Below are 26154 nucleotides of genomic sequence, written 5' to 3'. Positions count from 1 at the left end.
TATACAACCCCTCACAATCAAAGGTTGACAAGCAGCCATAACAAGCGTTCACACTATAAAATTACCTTGATTTACGAGGATAACAGAAAGCAGAATGGCAAAAGGGTGGCAAAGGGGATGGTTTTCAATGGCGGTCTTTTATCCGTAAGCCTACAGCGGATAATTATTCTCCACGGCTTCAATGGGGGAAGACAATTCGGAAGCGGGAGAAGCAAGATGAAGAGGACGAGGAAAACGGATGGGTGAAAGGGAGGTAGGGTAGGATGTAATAATGAATCCACCTAGGAGTAAGGCCAAGTTGTCTGCAACGACGGTAGTTTAACCCGATTTTCAAGGGGGTGAAAATTTGCGTAAAATCTTTGAAGCATTTCGTGGCTTTCGAGGGAGGTTCGCGTGAACGCGTAAAATCCCTCTCCCTTTATCCCAAAAATCTGCAGTCAATGGCTTATGGCTGTAAGCGTTGCCGCCATTAAATTTGACGAAGCAGAGATGACGTAGCAATTATGAAATATAGGCTATCGCTTAAGGATGAAACTCGATCCCTCGAAGTACGAGGAAAGATATTGCAAATTCGATTGCAAGGGAAAATTACAAAGTGCGCCTTTTCTCATGTAATTTCTCAAATTACTCTTTGTTCGATGTCTTGCAATAAAAATATATATAATATAAGAGATTAAATAATAAAACGAATGGAGAAGCCTAATTTCTCTTGAACACACAATATTCGATACGGCTGAAATATGCTAACCAAAGATAGTTCCCATCGTTCTCAAGCAACTCTCGCGGTATAGATCGAAGTTGCGGACTCGATGTCAGGAGATTTCGATACAGGGACCAATTGAACCGAACCAACGGCCATAATTATAACGATCTTCTGGTAGAGAAGTCCCGAGGCAAAACTTCTCGTTACGGCTGGCTGACGGGCCAGCGGGATTCGAAGGCACTCGAATCACTGAAATCCAATTGAACCTCGGCCAAGGACTACTTCCCCAGTTGTTCGCTCATGACGATCCCAGCGTGGATCGGACGTTACGACGTGGTCGAGCCGTTGATGCGGACTAAACGGAAGCAGCGTAAAATGCGCTTGCGCGACCACAACAGGACGTCGGTCGAGGACGAGCCGGAGGTGGTTTGAAACGGTGTCGGCGGGGGTGAACATCACTCGGGGCAGGCGCAAGAATCACAACCGGACACAGACGTTGGACCGCAGTTCCTCTTCTCTCTTCACCTATTCGGAGCGCCGTGGCGCCGCTGCCTCTTCGTACGAAATTAACCCTTATCAACTCTCTGTCTGCCACTACCACCACCACTACCACCACCACCACCACCATCGACACCACCACTGCTACCACCCACTCTGTCCTCGTTCTCCTTCGCGTTTGCCCCCACCAAGCAGCCTCATCCAAACTAACATCGTCGCGTTGACGTCGCTGGCAGCGAATGGTGAGCGGATTCTTTCCTCCTCCCGGGACTTATTGATCGCCCGGACGATAAGAAGACACGAGCCGGCCGATTGGTTCCTCTTCCGGCCAGCTCGCGTCCTCTGTGCAACTCTAACACCGATGGAAAGCTTCTGTCCCGTGTCGGGATTGTAGCGACAGAGACAACCAAATGCAAATTTGTGGATCGTCTGAGGATTTACCTGAGTGGGCTTTAAACTGTCTGATGACCTGTGCATGGCACACGCTCTAAGGTCTTTTGCTAATGCTCATCGAGTATTATGCCAACCAACTGGTTTTGTTATTAATCGCCGTTTTCGATAGCGCAGATTGTACGAGATTAGTTGCATAATTGACGAACGAAACATTTGATTTTGATGAAAAGCGACGAAGTTGAATGAAAATCAAAGTTTGTCAAGAACTCGTAGTTGTAAAATCTTTACGTACCGAGTAAGATGATAAAAGAAAAATTGCAGGTGTAACTAATAGCTCGCTCTCTGTGAAATCGTTTCCTCCGGGATATCAAACGGCGCAAAGCGTATCGCGCCGTCGTAACACGAACGTGATCGATCGGGTAACAGAGAGAGCCTGTTTACCACGGAAAATTGTTCAGCGGGACAAGGAAAATGTAACGGCGAGCGATCGACCTCGTTAAACGTGTCACGATTAGTCGTTACACTTGTCTCGTCGACCTGGCGAAATCGGATCTCGAAAATTTATTAACACACCGACGAATCCGCTGACAGAGTGTCTCACGCGAAGCGTAAAAGTCAATCGTTACAGGCGAGAGCCGCGATACGAATTCCAGAAATGCTGTTTGCGCGCTCAAACATTCGCCCCCTCTCTCGGCTATAGGATTGGTCTAGAAAATGAACGCATATTAAAAACGAAAGTAAATCCAGATACGAGTAACCAGCCGTCGGAATTCCATTAATAGCGTCGATCGAGTTTCGTTTCTCGTTTCTCGGTCGAGTCCCTTGGCAAACTGCGGTACATAAAAGCCATTCCCCAGGCTGAGCCGAGCAAAACCGAAAAGAAGAGAGGAGAGAAATGAAATCGACTTTCGTTATTGAGACTCGTATTCGTGGAAGAGCGACGACGATAAAGATTCATTCGATTCGTCTCTCCCCTCCACGGCTTATTTCTTTTATTTTCCATCCCCGTCCGCGATTTGAAGGGTGTGTGTTTGCACACCACGCGAACGTATTACCTCCGCCGTTGAAATGCCTCGATAGAGGGAAACCAGGGGTAGAAAGAAAGATGGTGTGGAACGAAAGGGAGAGAAACAGGGTGACGTTTTCTCGGGCCACGTCGTTTTATATCACCGGAAAATTGGAATCGAAGCGACGCCCGTGAACGCGAACGTGAGCGTCGATGTTAAAACGGCCCTATAAAGTTCCACAGAAACACTGGCGACGATGTACATTTATATAGGGAGGAGCGCAATTCCGTGATGCAATACCGTAATCGCGAGAAAGATAAATCTTCGAAGAATATTATATCGAACGCGTGGAAGCAGATTATTTCATATGGTAATTTTTGATAGAATCCAGCTTGAAAATTTGTCAATTCTGTGGACAATAGATAAATTATGCTTTCGATTTTCGAGGTACTTTTCTTTCCATTTGCGTATGTTAATCGTAAATGTATAGTTTCCATTAACCTTTCCTGTTAATTTTCTGCTACCTCTCGTGAAGCAAGTTTTTATGAACCTTCCGAAATGGTAATTCAGTTATCTTGTACGTGACGATAAAACTGTTTTCAAATGCGCTTACTTCATTTATCGAAAGTGATCAGTATACAATTTGTATACAATCAAATTAATAAAATGATGTGGTTATTCTTTGTTGTTAATTTACTACGTACAATTATCAATTAGTAATTATCAATATATTGTTGTAAAATCGTTACCATAAAAATGAAGACGACTTTTGGATAATCAAATTAGACGTGTCATATAGCAAAACGTTAAGTTAAATTTTGCCCACCATATCGCTGTTACACTGTCTCGATCACTTTGCAATATCCACCTAACGTAATTCCTGAATGAACAAAATCTACCAAAACCACTACGCTAAACCGATGGCGGAAGGATTGAAATGCTTGAGCTCGGATGACAAAAGGTGAAATGAAACACAGTTAGAAAGTTTGCGAGCAGGCGATTAAAAATCAGCAACGTTGTCCTTTAAATCCCTCAGCCCCTGAAACCAGCGAACGATCAAAATACACTCGACGAATTTCAATGCACAGTCGGACTATTGTTTCTCATTCCCGACGAGCGAAAACCGTAAGCGAGGCTTTCGCTGTGTGTGCACAGGCTCGCTCGGAATAACAGCCGTTTAATTAGCGACGCGATGAAGAAAGGAAAAGACGAAAAAGAGAATAAAGAAGCAGCAGAGGAGAGGAGTGAACGGGTAGCAGGGAAGAGGAAACGAAAGAGGGAGAGAGAGAGAGAAAAAAAGAAAAGAGTCGGTCCCGCTCGGTCGGTTATAGGATTTAGTAATGAAATCCGGACGGAGAGTTTAGCCGCCACGGTGATACATCATTCCACCTCCTTCCCCCGGGGCCAACGCCTCCATCCACGGTTCCTACGTCGCGTTCGCCACCTCCATCCCTTTTTTCACCGACATCGGGGAGCTTTAATGCCGTCTCTATGTACGCGAAAAGGACCGCGGAAGAAAGAGAGGCACAGAGAAAGAGGAAAAGGGAAGCACAGACGAAACGAAAGAAAGGGAGAAGGGGATGGAGGCAACAGACCCCGCTAATGTCGCAATTTCGTCGTTCCTTTTCTTCTTCCCGGGACTTTTTTCCCGTTCGCTGCGCCCTAATGATCACGACTCGGTCGGCAGCCGCGAGGCGCGATGCACGAGGAAAAACTTTTGGTCGTCCTCCAATAAAAGTTTTCGCCGCGTGTTTTCTAGTACGACGGTGAATAAACGTTCCCGACGATTATGGCGCGCCGCTCTGACTACCGGAACTGGCGGAACTTTGTTAATACGACGGATCGATGGGAAAACTTCTTCGGGGGATATATTGATGGGTGGGAGGATGTGTACGTGCTCGGCCGCCGCGTACGCTGGTATACGTGAGATTGATTGGCGAGTATGTATAATGCGATCGAGTTCGACGAGTTCGTGGCTCGTTCGAGAATCCGCCAAGAAACTTTTCCCCAGGGAAAATTCTGATTTTGATCGATCGACCACCCCGCGCCTCCTCGAACGCCGGATAAAACTCCCTAGATGGAAAAATTCCTTCTATGCAATTTCCTTGCGAGACTATTCCCCTCTATCTGATCGAGAAATACCTCCTCTAATTGGGCTACTTCGATTCCGCGTTTGTTATTCAACATGCAAGGAAACGTCTGTACTTCTTCGCGAATCGGTGACGTCACGATCATCTCTTATGAAACGAGTAACTTGGAATTATTTAGCTAGAAAAGATATTTCTTTCTTCCTACTTTATTTCCAAAGGGGCATACCATATAATGATAGAAGTTACTGTTTTAAAACAACTGTGGAACTTCTTGAAAATAAGAGTGAATATATTGGATACCAAGTATATTTTCTAACGAGGTAATTCAATTATTTTACGAAGTTCTTATTTATTTTGGAAATATGAAAAGAACGAAGTTTTATTAGAGCCAATATAATTATCAATTCGAAGGTCGCTAATATTAAAATAAGACTAAAACTCTCAGCGAAATTTATTCAATTCATTGTTTTGTCTTATGGGCTCTTTTCGTGTTTAGCACAACAATTATGTAAGTGATTGTATACAATAAAAATTTCCTATGTTACGAACTCATAAATGTAAATGGGGATACTTCATTAAATAAGTAAACTTTAAAGCGTAATTGGTTTTATGTTGAAGCATATTGATAAATGTGAACGATTTGTTTACGTAGGATATTTTCGTGAATTATTACTTATAATTATTTTATTTGCCGATTATTCGATATTCATGAATAAATGCTTATAACATACGATTATTGACGATAAAACGTACTCGTATTTAAAATGAAATTTTATATTTGAAGTAAAACCGAAGAATATCTTAACCAACGTGAAACATAGAAACCGCGGCGAAAATGAGATAGCAAATTAACGTATTATTTTATGTGTCACAAAAGGAATTATCATTTTTAGATAACATACTGTTAGAGTAAAGTATTTAGAATTTCTATTAAAAATTTCAAAATTTTATTAATGAATTTACTATTTCTAGGTATGTAATGATATATAAAATGTCTTCTATTTCCTTAGCTTTATCTACTTTTTAGAAAATCATCTCTCTCTACTTTGAGGGTACTTCCCCTTTTTTATTTCTTCCTAAACTTGTTATAACATATTTTTTATAACCTGACATTCAATCAAAATTTTCCTTCGCATATCTATTTTGTCACTTATATTTTACTTCACCAAGTTAATCGACTAAACTAAAAAATGACGAAAGGTTTTTTTGAACAAGTAATAGGTCAAATTGCAAAAGTTGTAAATCTTACACAACAAAACTATATAATGCAATACGATAAAAAGTAAACTTATTTCCGTTACTTCCTATACGTCAGTGTGATTAAATCTTAAGAATTTCACTTTGACCCAAGCTCCCCTACTCGGTAAAAAATTCATCCGCATTTATTACATCATTCAGATCTCCGTAGCAAGATATTCTGTACAAAAAAAATCGCCCACCTTTTCTATTCAAACCCATAATCTACTCGGACATCGAAATTATGCAAATCACGAAGAAATGAAACACGCCGTCACTCTCGGCTTTCTCAAACCAGAAAAAGAAAGAAGGAGCGAAGCAATCGATACGGTAGGTCGAAACTAATCGTAAGACAGAATTGGCACACGCAAGGTCACGTTCTTACCTTTCCTGGCTTTGTCCGGCGAGGTGGGCGAGTCCGCGTTCACGTGAATCGCGGTTGCGACCGGGCCGGTGGATAAAGCCGGCGAAGAAGAGACCGTCGGTGTACAGGATGCAACAGGACTGCCGGCCGCCGTAGTTGGCAGCAGAAGTTTCCTCTTATGGTTGCAGAGCTTGGTCATCTCCCGCGTCTTGCCCTGATCTGGGCTCCAAGGTCGTGACGCAACCTGAAACAAGAACATAGACCAAGTCGTTAGTTACTCGTCGAGTAAACTATACTGTGTATGTTTCATACAAGAAACGATCGATTCACGACGAGGGAATTTCTGGAAAATCCCGAAAATCGTATAAGTGCATGATAATACGATATGCTATGTGATAACGATACTTTATATTACATATATCTATGTGCATAAATACAATCGGTGTTGAGTAAACCTCGTAAATATTTGTTGAGTAAAGCCGATACAATAGCAACAAATTGTATTGATTTGTTGTAAATTGTAAAGGTGAATACATTAACAAATAGATAAATTATTTAGTGTGTATTTTCTCAAAGCATTGTTGCAAGCTTTTTTCCAATATGACTTCTTATAGATCGAATATTGTTGGTGAATTTATTTCATACTTCTGTGTACTTCTCTAATAAAAGGCAGCAGATATAATGAAGAAACGATGACGAAAGATGGACGAACCAAATAAGATAAATAATACAAAAGGTGCGTTACTTCACATATTTTTGCTGGTTTTGTCACACGTAGACAAGAAATGTACGATGGTATGCAAAGATTTTCGACCAAATATGTTCTCTTATATATTATTAACGCTTACTAACACGTTGATTTAACGATCTTTTGGACACATTTAAACAATAAACGTTTAGTTGTTATAGCGTTTTCTTTTATACAGCATATGTTTCTATAGTCAAAATTGGGTAAAATTCCTCTAATCTCCAACTTTCAAGAGAAATTTGTAAGATCGGTTTATCTGAAAATTTTCGCCCATCACTATACGTATGTCTCTTTTCAAGAAGATTATAGTTTTCGTAAATGTCCTGCTACCTGCGAACGGGGCTGTGTTTCACGTTTTTGTGCTTTCACGAATTCAGCCGAGTATCCACACACTTACTAGTCGGTCATATCTGGTGTCAGCTTTATAATTTCGCGGTTTCATCGTGTCAGTTGGTAAAGAGCGAAGTCAAGCGAAAGAAGGCTCGTAAAAGGCCACGTTCCTACTTTCGGGAAATAACGTAGCAAGTTTACGAGGAAATAACCTTTGGCATTTGTTCAAGCGATCTGGCTACAACCCTCGAGACACAGATAATAGAGATTGACTATACGGGCGCGGACATTGAAATAAAGAGGCGGAATCACGTAATGAAACGAGTTATTCCGCCTACGACCTACTTTTCCTGCCACGAAACGAAACAAGACCGCGATGCGGCCTGGCTTGCGCCGCTTTCCTGCATTTCTGTCACATTCAAACAACGCCGATGTATTATGCATCGAACGTTTAAATTCCGGTTATTGGAACAATTCGCCCAACGTTTCGATAATTATCCAATTACGCGTAATTGCAGTGGCGCACATGTGTCCTCGCCCATGCGAACAATTTGATTCGCAAGTAGCTTGGTATTTATTCCCGTAAATTAGGCGATATCCCGGAAGTAATAACGAGGTTCGATAATTTAAGAAAATGTCAATTCTCAGAAATTAAAGTAAATAAAAAATAAACGAAACGTTTCCTATTCGATAACGTAAAGCTCGTCGTTCTGTCGACGTTGAATGCAATTGATAGAAGTTTCGAACGTTAGCCGATCATTGTTGAAGAAATTGTAATAATAATTATTGCTACTAATAACAACAGTTATTGTTAATCATTGTTATTCACTGGTTGTTGAGGTATTTATACGTGTTTGATTCTTAATCTATTACAAAATAGTTCAATTAGATTTTGGTGAATGCGAGAGAATAGTGAACGAACAAATACAGTGTAATATATTACATCGTTAGAATGAAAGCAGAACGATAAAAGTATAAACTATTAGTATGAGATATAAATATACACGATATGGTTCAATTGAATCGTTTTGATAGATGCTACGTTATATTGGCATACATTGTTATGAAACGATAACTATAATCAACATTTATTGATATTTCGCCGGCATCGATAAACCGATTTCAAACTAAAATATGTAGATTGAAACAACGTACACACATGCTTCTGAGAGCCTTGTAAAATATAAATAAACTTTTCTTTTTGAAAAATTTAATGTCAAAAATCATCCCAATTGATGGAGGAATTCAAAGTAATAAATTTGTAACATTATCCATGCCTGGAAGATATCTTATCGATATAAAGGTCGTAGCAGAAAAATGTGACAAGTCTAATTTTGTCGTTTTTCTCATTTTTTCTATTATCTGTTAGAGCAATTACTTCAATGCAAAGCGTAATTACGCGCTCAAGGTTAGTCGAAGGAAATTATTTAAAGGAGATATTGAAAGGAAAACAAAAAATGTACATAAATGATAGTTTTCTAACTGCTTACGTAAACGCAATTCATCCATTAAATACCATCGACTTAAACTGCGTAGTCGAAAACAAACTATTACCACCCACTCGCCAATAATATCGAAACTACTACACGATCCTTAATTTGTTCGTCGTTAACGAAACAATACACCATTTCCTCCAAACACGCAGCGACAGCGTCGGATACTCGATTCGAAGTCACGTTCGAAAGAAAAAGGAGGTCTTAAAAGTACAACGTTACAGAGATCGCGAAAGCGGGCCGACAAAAACGCGCGGCCGTGGACCAGAAATTAACGGCGCCCACGCATAATGAGCGGTAAAAATGATGAAGCTGCGTTGCACTGTATGTATGTATACACGCGTGTGTGTGTGTGTGTGTGTGTGTGTGCGTGCGTGTGTATGTGTCTGCCGCGCCGCATACAACGTGCACCGTCTTATTTACGATGCGTCGTAATGGCACTGTGTACGTAGCCGTAAATTGCCGCGGAACGTCTCACGGGCTGACACGTAACACGGTTGAAGTCCTGGATGACCATTACCGGACATCGGCCCGTGGCCTTCCAACTTGGACACATTTTAACTCCGTGCACGAGCATCGCGCATCGATCATGAGATTCATGAGCATCGGTCCGGTCGAGGTCTTCTCCTCTTTTTTCCTCTTTTTGCCGCTCTTTCTCTCTTCTCTTCTTTCTCGTTCTTCGTTTGCTCTCGTTCGCTGGCCCTTTTCGACTTTCTGACTCCGCTTTTGCGCGATGCTCGCGCGCCGGCGTTCGCCAATTATGGCGACACAGCGGCGGCGAAATCGCCGAGGAAACGGGCAGATTATCTGGTGTTTTAGCGAGCCCGAAGGTGGTCCAAAGGTTTTCGGGGCCGCTTACTTACGTAACCAGCGTCGCTGCGAGGTATGCGACGACGACCGTTTGTTCCGAGGATTGCTAAAGATCCTTGCGGTTGCTTTTATTGGCGGTTTCGTTGTGAAGGTAATGGTACAACCGAAACGAGAAGGGAAATAAAGCGAAAGGCCAGGCCAGGCCGGGGATTTGCATAACCCAGGCTGATCGCGGCTCGATAACAGCGAACCGACGTTGCCCAGTATTGATATTTTGATGAGAACGCCCCGGTTAATATTCACGCCCTCCTGACTGCCTAATTGGAAGGAAACTAACTTCGACTGGCTACCATCGAGTTTCTTCGTGAAATAAATTCCCGTCGAACTTCTGCCACAGAGATCACCTGTCGATCAGATATTTTAACGCTTCAAGCATATGGTTGCGAAGTTTCGGCTCGAGGTGAGATGGCTAAACAGGAATGATATACATATGGAGTAAGCGTTACGAAAAAATCGAGCTTTCTTGAATTATAATTATACGGGAAACTTTATGAAACTGTATAAAGTTGGACAAATTTCGACTTTTCGATATGTTCGTTAAAATTAAAATCCTTTAACTGTAGAGCGGAAAAGAGAGTAGAACTAAGGAAATAAATATTAAACAGGGATGAATCGATCTTTTTTGATTTGTAATTATACGAGAGATTTTATGAAATTGTATAAACCTGAATCAATTTTGATGCAAGCTGATATCCGAGTAACGTTGAGCCTTCAACAGCATAAAAAAGACTAGACAGTTATTGAGATATTATCATGCATCATGTAATTACTATAATTTATTATTTTTTTTATACGCACGTTACAGATGTAAGAGATCTTGACGATATCTTGACGAAGAAGTAATTATTTTCGAAATAATTTATTCTAAATTCTTCGTCATTTTATCAGACTATTAAACGATTAGTCCTTGATTGTATAATTGTAGACATAAATTTACACAAATTAATTTTGATATGCTTAATTATCGCATCAATCGAATAAGTTAAATTAATTAAAATAAAACTTAATCATCGCGTAATAAGTTAACAACGTACCATAACTCGTATTAACACATAATCATTGTAACTAAATATTTATAATGTGATATCGCAGCTATAAAAAGGCAATAAATACGAATCTTCAAACTTATTTCATAAGCATACGACGAGCTGTCGTTTACAAGGTATCACAGTTTATTTTCTATGCTTTGTATCATTATACACGCTTGAAGTGTTACGAATAATATAGGCTATAGAAAATAGGTTTCCGCAAAAAAGTGTTTAAATACCCTGTAATTATTCGACTTAGAAGGTTTCGTAACCAACATCGGTAATTGTCCGTAACAGGAAAACGAGAAACTAATTGCACACGAAGAGACGCAGTAATTATCGACTAACTCCTTTGGCACAGAAATGGACGTAATAGTACGTCAACGATCTCGAAAGCGTTAATACTGTTGGTAAATGTAAGTGACAGACATGAGAAAATATTATTAGAAAGAATTTCGAGTTGAATTAAAAACACATTAGGTACTTATATACCTTTTCGTTTTGTAAAACTAAGTTAATATGTGAAATAGTTGCGTGCGGATTAGGTACACTGTCGCTCGTGAATCTAATAATGATAAATTAATAACAAACCGACGATCGAAAGTATCGCTCACCGTTTTCTTATGGAATTAGCAAATGTAGGAAGATTGTTTATTTATAATGTTAACGATGGCAGGTATGTTAAAATTAAACGTACACGATTCGTCGATGTGTTAATCGTTTTCGAATATTGTTGTTAGAATTAATCACGATAGTCTTCCTAACAATTTTAGAAAACTTTCACTATGTTATCCATAATTTGACAATCAGAAAAGCTGAAGATATTAAATCGTTTAAAGACAAAACTATTTCATAATATTTGAAACTTGCAGATATCAAGTTTTCCATTTACATATTTATTCTGAAAAATAAATGTTATCATATTATAATATTCTATGACAATTTTAATAAAGTATGACTTTTTCTATTTGCAATTTTCTAGCTATATCAAGTTCCATTCAAAATAATCAACTGTTCGTATACTTCGTGCTCATATATTTTGTACAATAGCGTATTGTAAAGTCTTAAACATAGATGATTTAATTCAGGTTACATACACGTACACATATTCAAAAGAAATCGAATACGGCGCAATCGTTGTCAAAAGCTAAAAAATAGTATCGCTATCTCAATCTGATCTACGTCAAAAATGAAAGGCTTTCCGGAGGCTGTTTATTAGAATTCGATGTGGCCATATCTATCTACATATACGCCTACATCAGTCTGCCATACACACAGATACGAACTGAATTACGTAAAAAGTATGTGAAATAATATTTGTAAATTCCTTCTTTGTGCAGATATTATTTCAGTCCGTGAATTATTTTTACTTTAAAAATTATATACCTGAATATTGTATGACAAAAAATATGAATAAAGTATTTAGTACAATACTAAATACATCCGTTCACGCAAACATCTTAATACACACGTGTATTACATAAGTAACTACTTTTTTAAGCTACAATTTACTTTTACTTTTAACATCTTTTTGTTACTAAATTCTACGAAATATTATCGTACAAAATTTTATTTTGTTACTTAACTTGAAAATACGTACTTCACTATAGGCAAGTATCAAAAAATATTCTATAAATATAATTTACATAATATTATATATTTTTTTTCAAATAGTCTGTATAATAAATTATATAAGTGCGTATAGATTTTTTTAATAATATCGATATTAAAATAAATCATTCTGATATCATTGTCTACACTATGAAACGTTTAAATACATATTGATTTACTATTAAACACATATTTATTTCTAGCAAAAGAAATGCTGACAGTGCTTGAAATTCTACGTCTGACAGCTATTATTCCAGTGAATTTTCGATATAAGTAAAAAGGAAAATTTTCGGACCTATGTTTATATGACATTTTTTCATCCTTGGCAACAGTAGAACAGAGTACCAAACGTTGGCTATCTATTTCTTTATCACCTCGTATATGGTTTTCTTTTTAATATACATAATCTACACATATGTTATTTTTAATTATCATATATTATACCTTTCCTGTATAATAATACATTTGTTGAATGATCTGGCACATGAAATATAAATTTCAATTTAGAAAAAATACTAAAATTAACTAATATACAGCTACATATGCAGCTCACATCAACGACATTAAATAATCACGAAATGAAGTGCAAATTAGTTAATTTCTGTAATCCAAGAAATCCGATATTCGATGGTCTATTACCACGGACGTTACCACGAAGAAACTTTGCACAAACCGAGTGACTCACTAGCGAAGAAATCAAAATCCAAAATCAGATTCAACAGCGGTCGGCGGACGTTATTCTTTCCCCTAAGCATAAACGCACAATGCCTCTATTTGTGGCGTGGAGAAACTATTAAAATGCAAAAAAATGCGAAGAAACACAAGTGCAAGGTCGTCCGCATCATTTTCCATTGTTTCCAAGCGTTGAATTCATTCTGCGTTTCCCACGAGTAACAGACGAATATAGGCCTGTATTTAAAGCGTGGATGATTTTTATTCTCGAAGGCATAAATCGGCAAAGATATTCAATCCTTTTCGTCTCGCGACACATACAAGACACAAACGATTATTATACTAAAATTCTGTGGCACGCTAAAAGATATATTATATTTGAAATTAATCAAAACAGGATATTCGTCCCAGAGAATTATGGTCGTTTTAGTTGTTGCGAAACAACGTATCTCTTATTCAATAATCTCAGGGAAAAGAGGTCGCTGTCTCTGATTAAATAATTAGGTTAAAAATCGCTGCAATAAGATAGTCGAGCGTAATCGTCGATGAACGACGGAGAAACATGTCGAAGTTTTGTCATGGTACAGACCGAAGTACTGGCAGGTTAATTAAGAACGACCTGAATACGACGTCGAGATTACACGTATTCGCGGCACTCGGCCTTGGCGTCGAGAACCGACGAGTCGGCGTATAATGACGTATGCCGCCGGTTAACTCAATCAGAACGTGTTCCCTCCGACCGGTCTATTATTCGTTCTCCTTCTGGCGAGCCGCTCATCAACGATGATCACCTTAAACGCTAATCTTGTCCACTTACGCGACACGACGCGTCGCGATATTGAATAAAATTGCACCGTTGATCGGTTGTTTTCGCGATTCTCTCGAAATCGTGTCGCGCGATTCATTCAACGATGCCCTCGAGATTCAGCTCGATTCGTGAATCACGACCGATCAAATTTATCGATCTCGTTCCTTCGATGGCCTCCGTAATCCGAAGGACATCTTTATTTACGACCATCGATGCGAATATTAATGCTGAGCGATAAAATCGATCGGAAGAAACGAAGAGTTTCATTCAAGGTTTCGGCTGTGGGAAAACTTTTATGCTGCTTTGAAATTAAGTTGATATGCATATGTATTTTTGAGAATGTTTTTACCTTTAACCTTACCTTCAAACAATTTAATTGGAAATATTATTGTTGGGTAATTTGCAGACGACGAACAGATTTATTGATTTTTTAAATAAGAAATAACATGCTTAAATATATTTAAATATATTTATAATTTGCGCAAAAATATTGTAAGGTTTTATGAACGCCGTAACAAAGAAATTTATTTGCGAATATTGTGAGAAATATTAATGTTAGAACTACCGACCTTTCCAAGATCTGCATCTAAATATATTATTCATAGTTAATTAGAATTAATTAGAGTTATGCCGGACATAGATAAGTATATGTAATATTTTTTGCCTCAATAGAAGTAAGCAATAGCTTCTTACTAATTGCAAAAACAAAAAATCTGATACCAGTCATTTCGATTGGATCAGTAGTAATTCTAGTGTTAAAAAAATCTAATGTCCAATACTAGGATATACAAATAATCCCATTTCTTCTATCTCAACGTACATCTACAAGTCAAATATTTATCAAATACCAATTCTGTTATTAACTAGTCACACGCCATCAAGAAAATAAATTAAATCTCTAACTGTCGATTAGAACAAACTTTTAAACCAAAGTTTCACACATTTCTGTCGGTAACAATTTCGTTTTTTCATCTACCTTCGTCCGATAGTCTTATCCAGAGACGGAATCAAGATTGAAACTGAAAAAGGTCAAAGCGAAACATATATCGAGATCAAAACTATTCCACAAAAGGAAACGATTGAAGTTCTATGCACAGGTAGTGGTGTATAGTCAAAAAGAGCGTATTCTCGGTCGAATAACCCGCTCGATAATCTGAAACGTTGCTAAAGCGTACCGTTTTCCAGAGAATTATTTCTCATTGCAACGCCGCCTTTTGCAAACGGTATAATCACGCCAAGCGACGGAAACCGCAGTTTAATCCATTTTCCTGGCAAACTAGACATCGTTCCTCGACAGCAACGACCTTAATACCATGGCTTTAACGGACCAGTGACCGTTGTTCACCGAGAGACAAACGCAGCCCTTTTTTATTATCCTTCGTTCTTTTCGTTCCTATTCGTTTACGGTGAAGCGAATAATTGAAAGGCGAGATGCAAGATGGTTGCACAACAGAATTCATCGGGTCTCTCGCGTGGGTCCAACGCCGATGAAAAATGGTTAATTAAAAGCGACTGTTCTTTTGGCGAATCGTTGCGCCAAAGCGACCAGTGAATTACAAGCAATAATTCGTTCTTTCAAAGCAATCTTCGACCGGGTCGTATATTTCCAGTGAAACGTGATTGTGTAATTTTGAAGGTGTTCGTAAATTGATATTCTTCGTAAAACACATAAATCTTAAGGAGTTAATGAATATGCTACTCGTTGAGAAAAAATTGTATAGAATTTCGTTTTGTATTCATTCGACTTCGTTAAAGCGATATTCTTAACTTTATTTCATCATGTATTTGTATACAGCGAAATATTTGTTTCTATTATGTTAAGCATTTTGTTATATGTGTTTGGTAAATATCTCTGTCAATATCTTCGAAACGATTAAAACAATGCTCTATCGTTTCTTTGAAACGTTGCGAATAAAATGATCGCACAATGTTAATTTTCCGCACTATATCCAATGCAACGTTCTCTCGCATTCATGCAAACGAGTTTCTCGCCGAATTTCTCTCGAATTGTCACTTCTCTGCCGAAACAATTGATCTAACAATTATCTCTGATAACACGAAATGTGATTTACAATTAATTGCGGCATTACAAATTATTCATTGGTCCTTGAACGCTATGAGTAACACGATAATGGAAGATCGTTCACAGAACGAATTTTATTTATTATCTTCACGTTGGATCGTGAATATAATATTCTCGCACTCGCTCTAAAAAATTAGTTATGGCTATATGCATACTTGTACAAATTTCTTTCACTTCGTGTTACTTTATGTAAATTATTCGACACGCTTAGAATAAGTTATTCACAGCTATCAAATTACACGGAACAGTATAAAAATCTCAATTAAAGTAATTTAATAGATTTAAACTTGCGTTACGTAAAATATAAATTATTTATAACTCACATTTACCACAACAACGAATAGATTTATTAAACTCTAGGTCCACATTTATATGCCGCTTCTTGCTCAACTTAAACAGCGCTATAATGTATTTCCTAGGTTCTTAAAACGTCTGTTCAGTACTTGACATATTTCCTACAAATGTTTGGTCTCACATATCTCTAATATAATTTACTTTGCATCGTAAAGGAAGGACTAAAGGTCCCCTAAAGGATATTCTCTTGGTAAACGATATTTCGTATTTAGGAATAAATCGGAGACAAATAAATTGAAACGAAAATGTACAAAAGCTCGCGCCTATGCATGTTTTTAAGACACAAGAAAAATAAAATAATATTTGTACTCGTCGTGCATCAACGATGTTTGAGATTCCAACTCCAAACATGTGCACAAAGCACACTTTGAAGGTAGCGCGAACAATATGTGTGTATGAATACCAGCCAACTCGTGTTTTGCAACTCTAAAGGGCTTTTTAAAACGTGATAACAAGCGATGGACAAATATCTATTGTTATACCTACTTGCTATTGTTTCGTTAACAAACACGTTACATAGATAGTTTGCAGTGTGAATAAGAAATTACGCAAATAAATAAGTTGTAAACAACGTGTGATAACACGTGCCGTTGGTAATAAGTACTTTCGATACTTTGGAAATCTACAAATATAGTATAGGATAGTATAGTATATATAGTATAGGATATATTCTGTCAGAATATCTTAAATTTATACGTGAAGGAAGCCGATTAAACATCGAGGCAGCTTTGAAGCTGATCTTGAATGAATTTAAAAAAACACCAAGAATATAAATGGTAGATACAGCGATAAATCTGATTGACGTCTTATAACCGAATGAGTATCAAGCTATGTATTAATATTATAAACGCTTTATAATCAAACATCTGTCCGTGTAACCATTGTACGGGGACAAATGGTTGCCAATGACTTCATTGTTATATAAAGAAAAAGTAATCAAAAGTAATATCTGTTTCTGTTAGATACATTTTAAGCCTCAAGAATTTCGTAATACCAGCTATTTGTTCTTAGAACAAAACTACACTACGACTTATCATATATTTTCCATATAGTCGTCATATAAAAAACGAAAGACTTATCAAGCTTTCATTCTATGGCCTTCAGTTTTATTCGAGACAACGACATTTTCGATAGATATTTTGACCAAGAGCAACAACAGCACAGACACACACGAGTAAACGCACGGCCGGATATCGAGATCGAGCGCTTTATACGTTTTTTCGCGCATATCGTCGAGCCTTTCTTGTTTCCCGTGAACCGCCGTGCCAGTCGGAATTAATGTAACGACGCCATTAGTCCGCGATTTTACGACTTTCATTGTGACGGCCGATCAGAGGGTGAATCCGCGTCACAAATTGGACCGTCCGCGTAACAATGGCGTGTCGCGTTTCGTGCGTGCACGTCCGCTCTACAGCCAATTAAACCCGTGTATGCTCGATTGCAAAGAACGTTTTCGACGGGTCGCATGCTGATTGAGTGTCCGCGTACCGATTGTTTTTCGAGCTGCAACCTTCGCATTACGTAACGCCAACCGGCCCGCGATTCAATCGCGTACACGCCGTGGGAAATTTCGCATACGACCATGGTTCTCTGCTGTCCTTCTACGAATAACAGCCTCAGATATTTACTCACACCCGTATTTCCCTGCGGCAGCGGTTTACCTCTTCGTTTGCGATCAATCTCCAAGAACCGCTGTTCTTGAATTCGAAGCCAATTCTCCGTTGTATTTATCGTTGGATATTTTGCATTTAGGTACATGGAAGCAAAATTGGGACTGGTTTTTCTGATGCGTATTGGACTTATGTAACAATTCTTATTCTGCTTGTTAACACTCAAGAAGTATTCTTGTGTTCATAGGGTCGTACTTAGATTTCCTTATTTTAGGATATTTAATCTGTTAACTGGAAGAGTCAGGTTAATAATATTGTTTTAAATTAATTATATTCGAATTAATTATCTATCATATTCAATCACTTGGATATTACATAGCCTAATCATTTCTTTAATTAAATTCTCTATATTTTTACGCAACTACAAAACTTATTCGTGTTAACAGTTTACTCTTGTTAATCATTAAGGGCTATCATAGATGAAATTTAATTATTAAATTTGAATGAAGAACGAGGATATATCCTACTTTTATTGCTTAAATATTAAACGCGATAAAAGTCATGCTACTAGAGGAATAATATCCATTGATTTAAAAATTAATACGCTGTAATTTATATTAATAAATCAATAAGGTAACTCCGAATTTTAATAGAATTATCATAAAATATTATACAATAACATGTTTACTGCCTTTCGTCTTTTTCATAAATGGAAATTCAGCGAATTTATTGAACAATAATTCTCGTATCGTTTCACATTCCTATATTCGAATACCTACATTAAACAATAAAACAACTTTATTTATTTTCATAATCAACCGTTAAAATGCAACTTAAGAGTTTTCATGGTGATTCTTATTTAATATCGCTTTAATGGATAATATTAAGTCGTCTAATGGCTCGTATCATCATGCACGTAAAAAGAACGATACGAAGGGAAATGTATTTACAACTTCCAATTATCGAAACAGTCATAACTTTACGGCACAATCGCCGAGATATTGCATACTATAACCAATGGCTATCGTTCAACGATCTCCTTTCGCCGTGAAATCAAAGTTCCTTCGCGGTCTACAATAATTGAACATTGTCGCTTAATCACGGCGGAAAGCAATGAATTGGATCTTTTTTCTTCTGTATGCTAACTTGATTCGCGATTATTTGCATCCTTGCGAGAGGGCTATCAATAACAGCTACCAAGCCCACTTCAATGATATAATCGCGATCGGCGACGATAAATAATCGTTCCCGCCGAAAGGAATTACGACTAACGAGCCGCTGGCAACCGGCTCACCCGCAACTTATTATACCAATTATCAAGCTATAAGTAACTGTCCGTAACAGTCAATCTCACGTTTCGCGTTCGCGCAACCGATCACCTTCCCGTCGATATTGACCGGCTGATTGACCGGCAGTCTTTTTCTCTTCTTCCTTGCCCCATCTTTTCCTCTCTTCACGTTTGCTTCTCCGTTTCGTTCTCCGAGTACAGTCCTCGCGGCGTGCAATTAATTTCGCCGGCTGCCTAAATTGCACTCGCTAACGAATAACATAAATATCGCGCGAGACGAGCGCGAAACTCTTAAGGTCGTTGCCGTTCCGCTCGTTAATTATCCGCCTTCGAGCTACCCGTGGATCGCGAACCGTCGCGTCGCGTCGAGCCAGCGATCAAGAGACGAAAGAGCGGAAGTCATCGGCGTAAAGCAAGCTAACTGCACACACGCGTACTTACATATGTGTATAAGTATACGTACGAGCATGTTTGCAAAGGAAAGGAGCAACTAGTAAGGATGTCGGGGAAAAAGAAGGCAACTATATTTTCCAGTAATTTGAGTGCACCAAGAAAAAGCAATTCAAAGTTAAATCACTTTTAGCACTTTCTGTAAATTCATGGTCGGCGTAGTTGATAAGTAAGTTAATACTCACGGTAATAAACTTTTCAACTTTTGAATGTAAAATCTATACCTTTCCTTATCCTTCAAGAAATAAGATTTAATATTATTACGACTACTATTCAGCCGTGTTGACAAATGACGAAGTTACTTGTTACTGTAAAACCCTATTTTATCAATCTTCATTTCATACTGTAGTAAAATCGCGATAATGTGACAACTTACAAGTGGCTGATTCGTGTCTTCAAAAGTCGTACTTAAAGCTACAACTTCTTCTTCGTTATGATACCATTTTATACCATTTCTATATGTTTCTGTAGCGTTTTCGAAGGCAAATAAGTAATGAAAACGCGATAGAAAAAAGATATTCGGGTCGCCGAGGAGAACATTGATAAATGTCCTAGATTGAATGCGTTAACGCGTGATTGACGTGAATTTATTACCGACGTACGAGAATTGGCGATAGAAATAGGATGACAGGAAGGATTTCATAACATTTTCCCGAAAACGATGCCGTATCGCATGTATGTATCTACTAACGATGTCGGTTCGATCGGTTGTAACTGGTGCACTGTGTCGGCGACACGAATCGAGACTGCATGCAATCAAGATTGTGACGATATAGAAGAAAGTACAATACGAAGAAGAATTAGATGGGGAAAAATACACGAAGTTATACATTGTGCGAAAGGTTGTGCGATAGATTAATATCCGAGTGTTAAAAATAGAAGATACGGTCAAATTTATGTGTAAATGAAGTAGCGTGCAATTACATAAATGCTCTACAGTCTTATAATTGACGTAGAAAAGTTCTTGATTGTGTAATGTAATTCTTTTGAGAGGAAATTCTCGTTGCGATTAAACATGGCTCGAAGATACATACAGATTACAAATATTAAGTTAATAGCTTTACTTTTCATTTAGATAGTTCTTGGTAAAGATATTGAAATAAATGTATGGAGAAACAAGTTCGTAAAATTAATTTAAAGACTGTTAACAAGATTACAATGTAATGAATAAAGATAAGATCGATGATCTTGGTACGGAATAAACATTAATAAAACGGCATTCGATAAACAAACATCGATCTTAATAATAAAACAAATATGATTATAAAATCATTAATATCACATAGTCATTGAATATTATATAAATAGTAAGAATTTATCATAGACCAAATCACTGTCATGAAAACTATGATCACGATGCATTACCTTATTATAAAATAATCAATCTAATCGCTTAAATAAAATTACCGATCCTATTAACCTCTGACCGGTAATAATTGATAATTAATTAATGAATATCGACGTCGAAAATTATCCACGATTAATTTGCCAGCTTTCGACCAATTAACGTATAACCCACGTCCGTAATTCGATCACAACCTGTTGTTGAGATACCTGTCTTTTAAATAAGGCTTTGTATTTCGGTTCGCGATAAAAGGTATGAAGTTCGCAAGAAAAGAAGAAAAAGGACAGACGTAAAAAGGAAAACGAAGAAAATAGTAATTTCATAAAACATTTCAAAAATTCATACCACGATTCACAACTACGCTTTGCACCAATTTTATCCAGAGCGTAAAAAGAAAAGAAAAGAAAAACACGAAAGGAAAGCTGCGGTAGAATAACGGAAAAAGAAAGAGAGGAAGATAGGTAGCGCAGGACGTGCGCTAATATTTTACGATTCTCATTTATAATGTCGGTAATGTTCTACTCAGTATGCAGTGCGTATTCACCGCGGTGTAAAACAGGGGATGCAGTCACCATGCGTCCGAACACTTCTTTCTTTTCTCCCTTCCTCTTTACGACATTAATTTTCGTACTTGGAATTTATCGCGAATTTCCGGTTTCCTTACTTGAGTTGATATGTATGTACATCTTGCAAATTGAGATCTTAATCGTCGATCAAGAGATAGCACTTACGTAAAACAAGATGCATTATCTTTTTATTTCGTATCGTTTCGTCGAAACAGTTTAACTTATTGTTACTTTCTCTTTTGCATGTTACACGTAATATGCTATTATAAATTATATTATTTACTGAAGCAACTCGTAGTCTCTTAGATTTCTTTATACAGTCGTAATAATTTCGCTCACTTTCTAAAATTGTAAGCAGCAAGATCAATTCGTAACTCTTCCTAGAAATTTTATAGATTTAGAACTGGGTCTTCTTCAGGGTCTCCGATGATTTTTTTGTAAAATATACGGATGAAAACTTGCTTTCTTACCTTTCGTTACGGCTATATATTTTCAACATTCTGTTCATTTCGATTTCTTCCATACAAATTGTGTATTTCTCATTCTTGACAACTTTACCGTTAAAAAGACAGATCGACAATTTACCTACAAAGAGGGGCTCGCTGAATCAGAAACGTCTTTATTTAACGTTTTTATTTAAAAGAACTTATCGTCAATCGAATTATCGAGTTTCCCATAAAATCGGCCACATAGAAGCACCGCCATAATAGTTTCGTCTCAAGTCGCTTCCTCGAGGCTCATTTGTAGAACCGAAGCGAAAAGGAACGCTTTCCCGTGGATTCAATAAAAGAAGCTTGAACCAAGACGGTGTTCACTTTCATGACGTTATCGAACGACGGCCCGGCTTCCCTCTTTCCAACCAGGAAAAAGATCGTAACGATAATACGGACCGTAAGTCATGCACGGACTGGAAAAATGGTACGGTCCTCCACCCGATCGTTACATTTTTCCAACCCCCTTTTCCCTCCTTCCTTTCCTTCCTTATCCTTTCCTTTCTTAGGCGTTCAACGAACCCGAAGTAACAACCGCGATTCCATCGACTCCCTGAAACAGTTTTTCTCTTACGATCCTATCTTAAATTCAATCCTAAAACGTGATACCGAAGATGGATTAATCTTTACGAAATTAATTTCAATTCAATCTACGCGGTGGCTATTTGCCAACTGAAGAATTGATAATCGATACTAACAAGTAACTAGACTGTGGATTTTTATGCATTTACGAGAAGATCAAAGGTGAGCAAACGCACAGAATTTATATAATACACAGTGTGCAAAAATTATAATATTTATAATATTTCGTAAATGTTCGAAAACAGTTTTCTAACTAGGTTCCATTTATCCCATTTTATTGCTAAAAATATAAATTTCTACAAATGTCCTTCTAATTTAGTTTCATTAGACTGCTGATGTTTGTACATTTATAAGAAATTTAAAGGTACTTCCCTAAGATTCCATTTCTTTAATTGTATTAACAAAAACATGAATTTGCACAAACATTTACGAATTATTTGAAATAAACGTCGTCATTGTGAGCGACGATAGATATGAGCCATCCTCTGTGCGCCTTTACATCAAACTGAACTTGGCATTGAATATGGAATACCATAGCTTCAAAGTTTCATACTACCGCAAACTATAAATTTCCTGTAACATCGGAACGAAGTAATATTTTAGAATCAGTTTATACTTGTCAAACATATATATCGTAACTTGCGAGTCAAAGATAAACACAAGTCGAGAGATTCGAGTACAAATACGTTTGAAAATAAATCGAGCAGAATTCTTCGCGAAATTCGTCTCTTGTATTTTTAAATCGTGTACACGCAGAGGAAAGATCTTACCGCTCTTTGAGCCGAAGAAATCGTTGAATATATCAAGGTTTGTAGAGAAAAACATTGGCGCGAAGATTTTAGTCGGAATTTATAGCATCGATCGTCGATGAAAATGTAAATGGACAGGCAGTTGCGAAGGCGAGACGTGTCGCGATGAATTGCGAGGAGTGTTTTTGAGCATGATAGAATCGAGCTCGTGGGTGATTCACTCGCCGGCATCGCGGCAGCCCCTTATTTCGAGCCGCCTTGGCACCAAGAAATAATGTATCGTGGTTGAGGCTGCAGCCCGTTTTACGTCACGGCTGATCTGATCTGGCTGAACGCCCGCATTTTATGGACACTTTTGCAGCTTGCTGCGGTTGGAATGCTGCATTGATTTGCGATAAATGTCGAAGGAAAATCAATTTTCAAGACGTACCGCGAAACCGGCGTTGTCGCCTTACGTGTATCGTTTAAACTAAAGCGACGAATTCCATTCAGCGACTTGTATTTTCGTCGATCACGTTGTAAGATCGTGTAAAAGTTCGTTCACTTGAGGATTTCAACCACACGTCGTTACTTTTGCTCTATCGATGGTCAAATATCTGTGACTAACTGAACTTTAAAGTTTCTTAACCGATGCACACCCATTTTTCCTTCGAACGGACGGTTAAAGTGAAACGAGACGCATTGAGAAGTTTATGGAACACAAAAAAACGCATCTCTTTTTACAACTCTATGAAAGTTAGAAGCGCGAGCATTTCGCAGTCGATTATAGAATCGATACGTTATATGTGGGGTCCATAATCTAGTTTACCGAAGTTATTCGAAGTATTAAACTAAAATCTTTCTATTGGATTGAATTATCGAACAGCTGTTCAGAACTGATGTGGCGCAATTAAATATGATTAAGTATAAAATACGAACACGAAGCTTATGAACGTCTTTTAGGTACCAAATTGATTTTTAGGAAGCAATTTTGCGGCCGCACCGCCGCGCGTGATATAAATGTCGAAAAGAGTTTCTCTGGTAATGAATTACGGTAATAATCCGAGCACCGAGCAACTAGTGTCTTAATTAAGGGAAAATTCTGATATATTATGCTAACAATTTACTTCTGAATTTTATATATCATGCCTGAGAATACTGTAAGGAAAATAAGATATATCTATTTTTTTATTTTCAAGACTCAATTATCTTATTTTAGTGGAATCTATAATTATTTCTTTTTCTTTTTTTTTGACAAATTATAAAAAGCTTTTCATGAATGGACGTATGGATTTTGTATATCATATTTTAAATACATACAAGTTTAAAGGTAGTATAATTATTAATTTGTTGGATATTTAGAAAACAAAACTATCAACTCTTGCAGATATAACTTCTTACTACATAGGTCGTTGTGATTACGTTACTTAAAAGGAACAAAAATGTTAACTCCTGTCTTATGAAAACCAGAATCCAGTTTGTAATGAAAACTTTCCCCTTCAATGAATCATAATTTTGATTGCACAATCAATGCCGTGACTAATGATATTTCGATACACGTCAATAATGATGGCATTGCCTATTTTGCAGTCAATCATATGATATTGATTTCCAATTTATGCGCATAAATTTAAAACGATATAAATTACAAGACGTAAATTTCATGCCAATAATAGTATATCCAGTAGCGTAGAACGCGTGCATGGTATCACCTTCTGCTGCAATGCAATATATATAATACCTAGTACATTAACTCGTATGTAATTTATAACGAATTAAATTATTAACTATATTTCTTATATTATTTGCAAGATTATTTTTCACATGAAAGAAAAAGATCACGTCTGATTACAATTTTGAGTAATTATGAAATCGGCTATACAAATTATTGAATATATAAAAATGACTACTCTTTTTCCTTTTACCATTTAACGTGAAGATTATAGAATGATAATCATGCGAATAAAAATTTAGATTTTTAAATGTACCAATCGTTTTGTTGGCTTCTATATGATAATAAATATGGAAAATACATCATCTTGCGAGAGATATCAATGGACTAAAAAGCTCATTGCCGATACAAGACGCGTATCAAACGATACATCGCATCGTTTCGATACGATTTTTACATTTCTTTCTACGCTTTCTATTCCATAATTCTCGATATCGCATAACGCTTCAGAGAAGGAACTATGAAGCATTAAAGAAAGCGTACAAACAGAAACCAGTGGGTATTCGAATGAAAATCAAAGAGAAACGAGAATCTACATCGCAGAATCTGTTCGTCGAACTATATCATAAACAGAAATAACATAAATTTGAAATTCAACGGAATCGATACACGTCTCTGTTCACAGCGGCGGAAGGTAGCCCTGTCGCGAGGCTACGTCGACAGAAACTCGAAGTAATCGATAACGGCCGAACGATAATGCATGGCTCACCTCCGGCGTTGCAACGAAGCTCAATATGGCTTATGCGCTGACAGCGTAATGCGAATGATAAAACTGAGCATGGTATACACCGGCGAGAGAGGCTATTGTCGCGACCGCCATGGAATTACCACCGATCGAGACGTGTGTTTTGCCGATCGTTTCTGAAAATTAATGCGGCAGCGTTGCATCAAACGATCCCCGCAAACAAATTGCCGACGCCGGGGGTTGCAATTTGCCTGGCGTTTACCTCTAACGACGCGCGCCTAGGGTCCTTGCACAACAAAAATCCGCGTGGCTACGCGTGACACTGCCACGAACCTCCAGACAATAGACTATTATCGAGTACAGTTATAGAACTCGTCTAATTTTTCCGG

The 26154-nt window shown here is 37.7% G+C and overlaps 1 protein-coding gene across 3 annotated transcripts in view; it reads right to left on the bottom strand.

Moving 5' to 3' along the window:
- LOC126867402 (mucin-17-like) overlaps positions 1-26154 on the bottom strand; it is a 381530-nt gene that overhangs the window by 22805 nt on the left and 332571 nt on the right. For all 3 annotated transcript variants that reach the window (XM_050621826.1, XM_050621825.1, XM_050621827.1), the window contains one exon: positions 6313-6535. In XM_050621826.1, coding sequence (XP_050477783.1) covers positions 6313-6535 — 223 coding nt within the window. The remainder of the gene's footprint in view (positions 1-6312; positions 6536-26154) is intronic.

Source organism: Bombus huntii, chromosome 7 (genome assembly GCF_024542735.1).
Source record: "Bombus huntii isolate Logan2020A chromosome 7, iyBomHunt1.1, whole genome shotgun sequence".
NCBI classification, from domain to species: domain Eukaryota; kingdom Metazoa; phylum Arthropoda; class Insecta; order Hymenoptera; family Apidae; genus Bombus; species Bombus huntii.
This window is presented reverse-complemented; position numbering and strand designations above follow the sequence as displayed.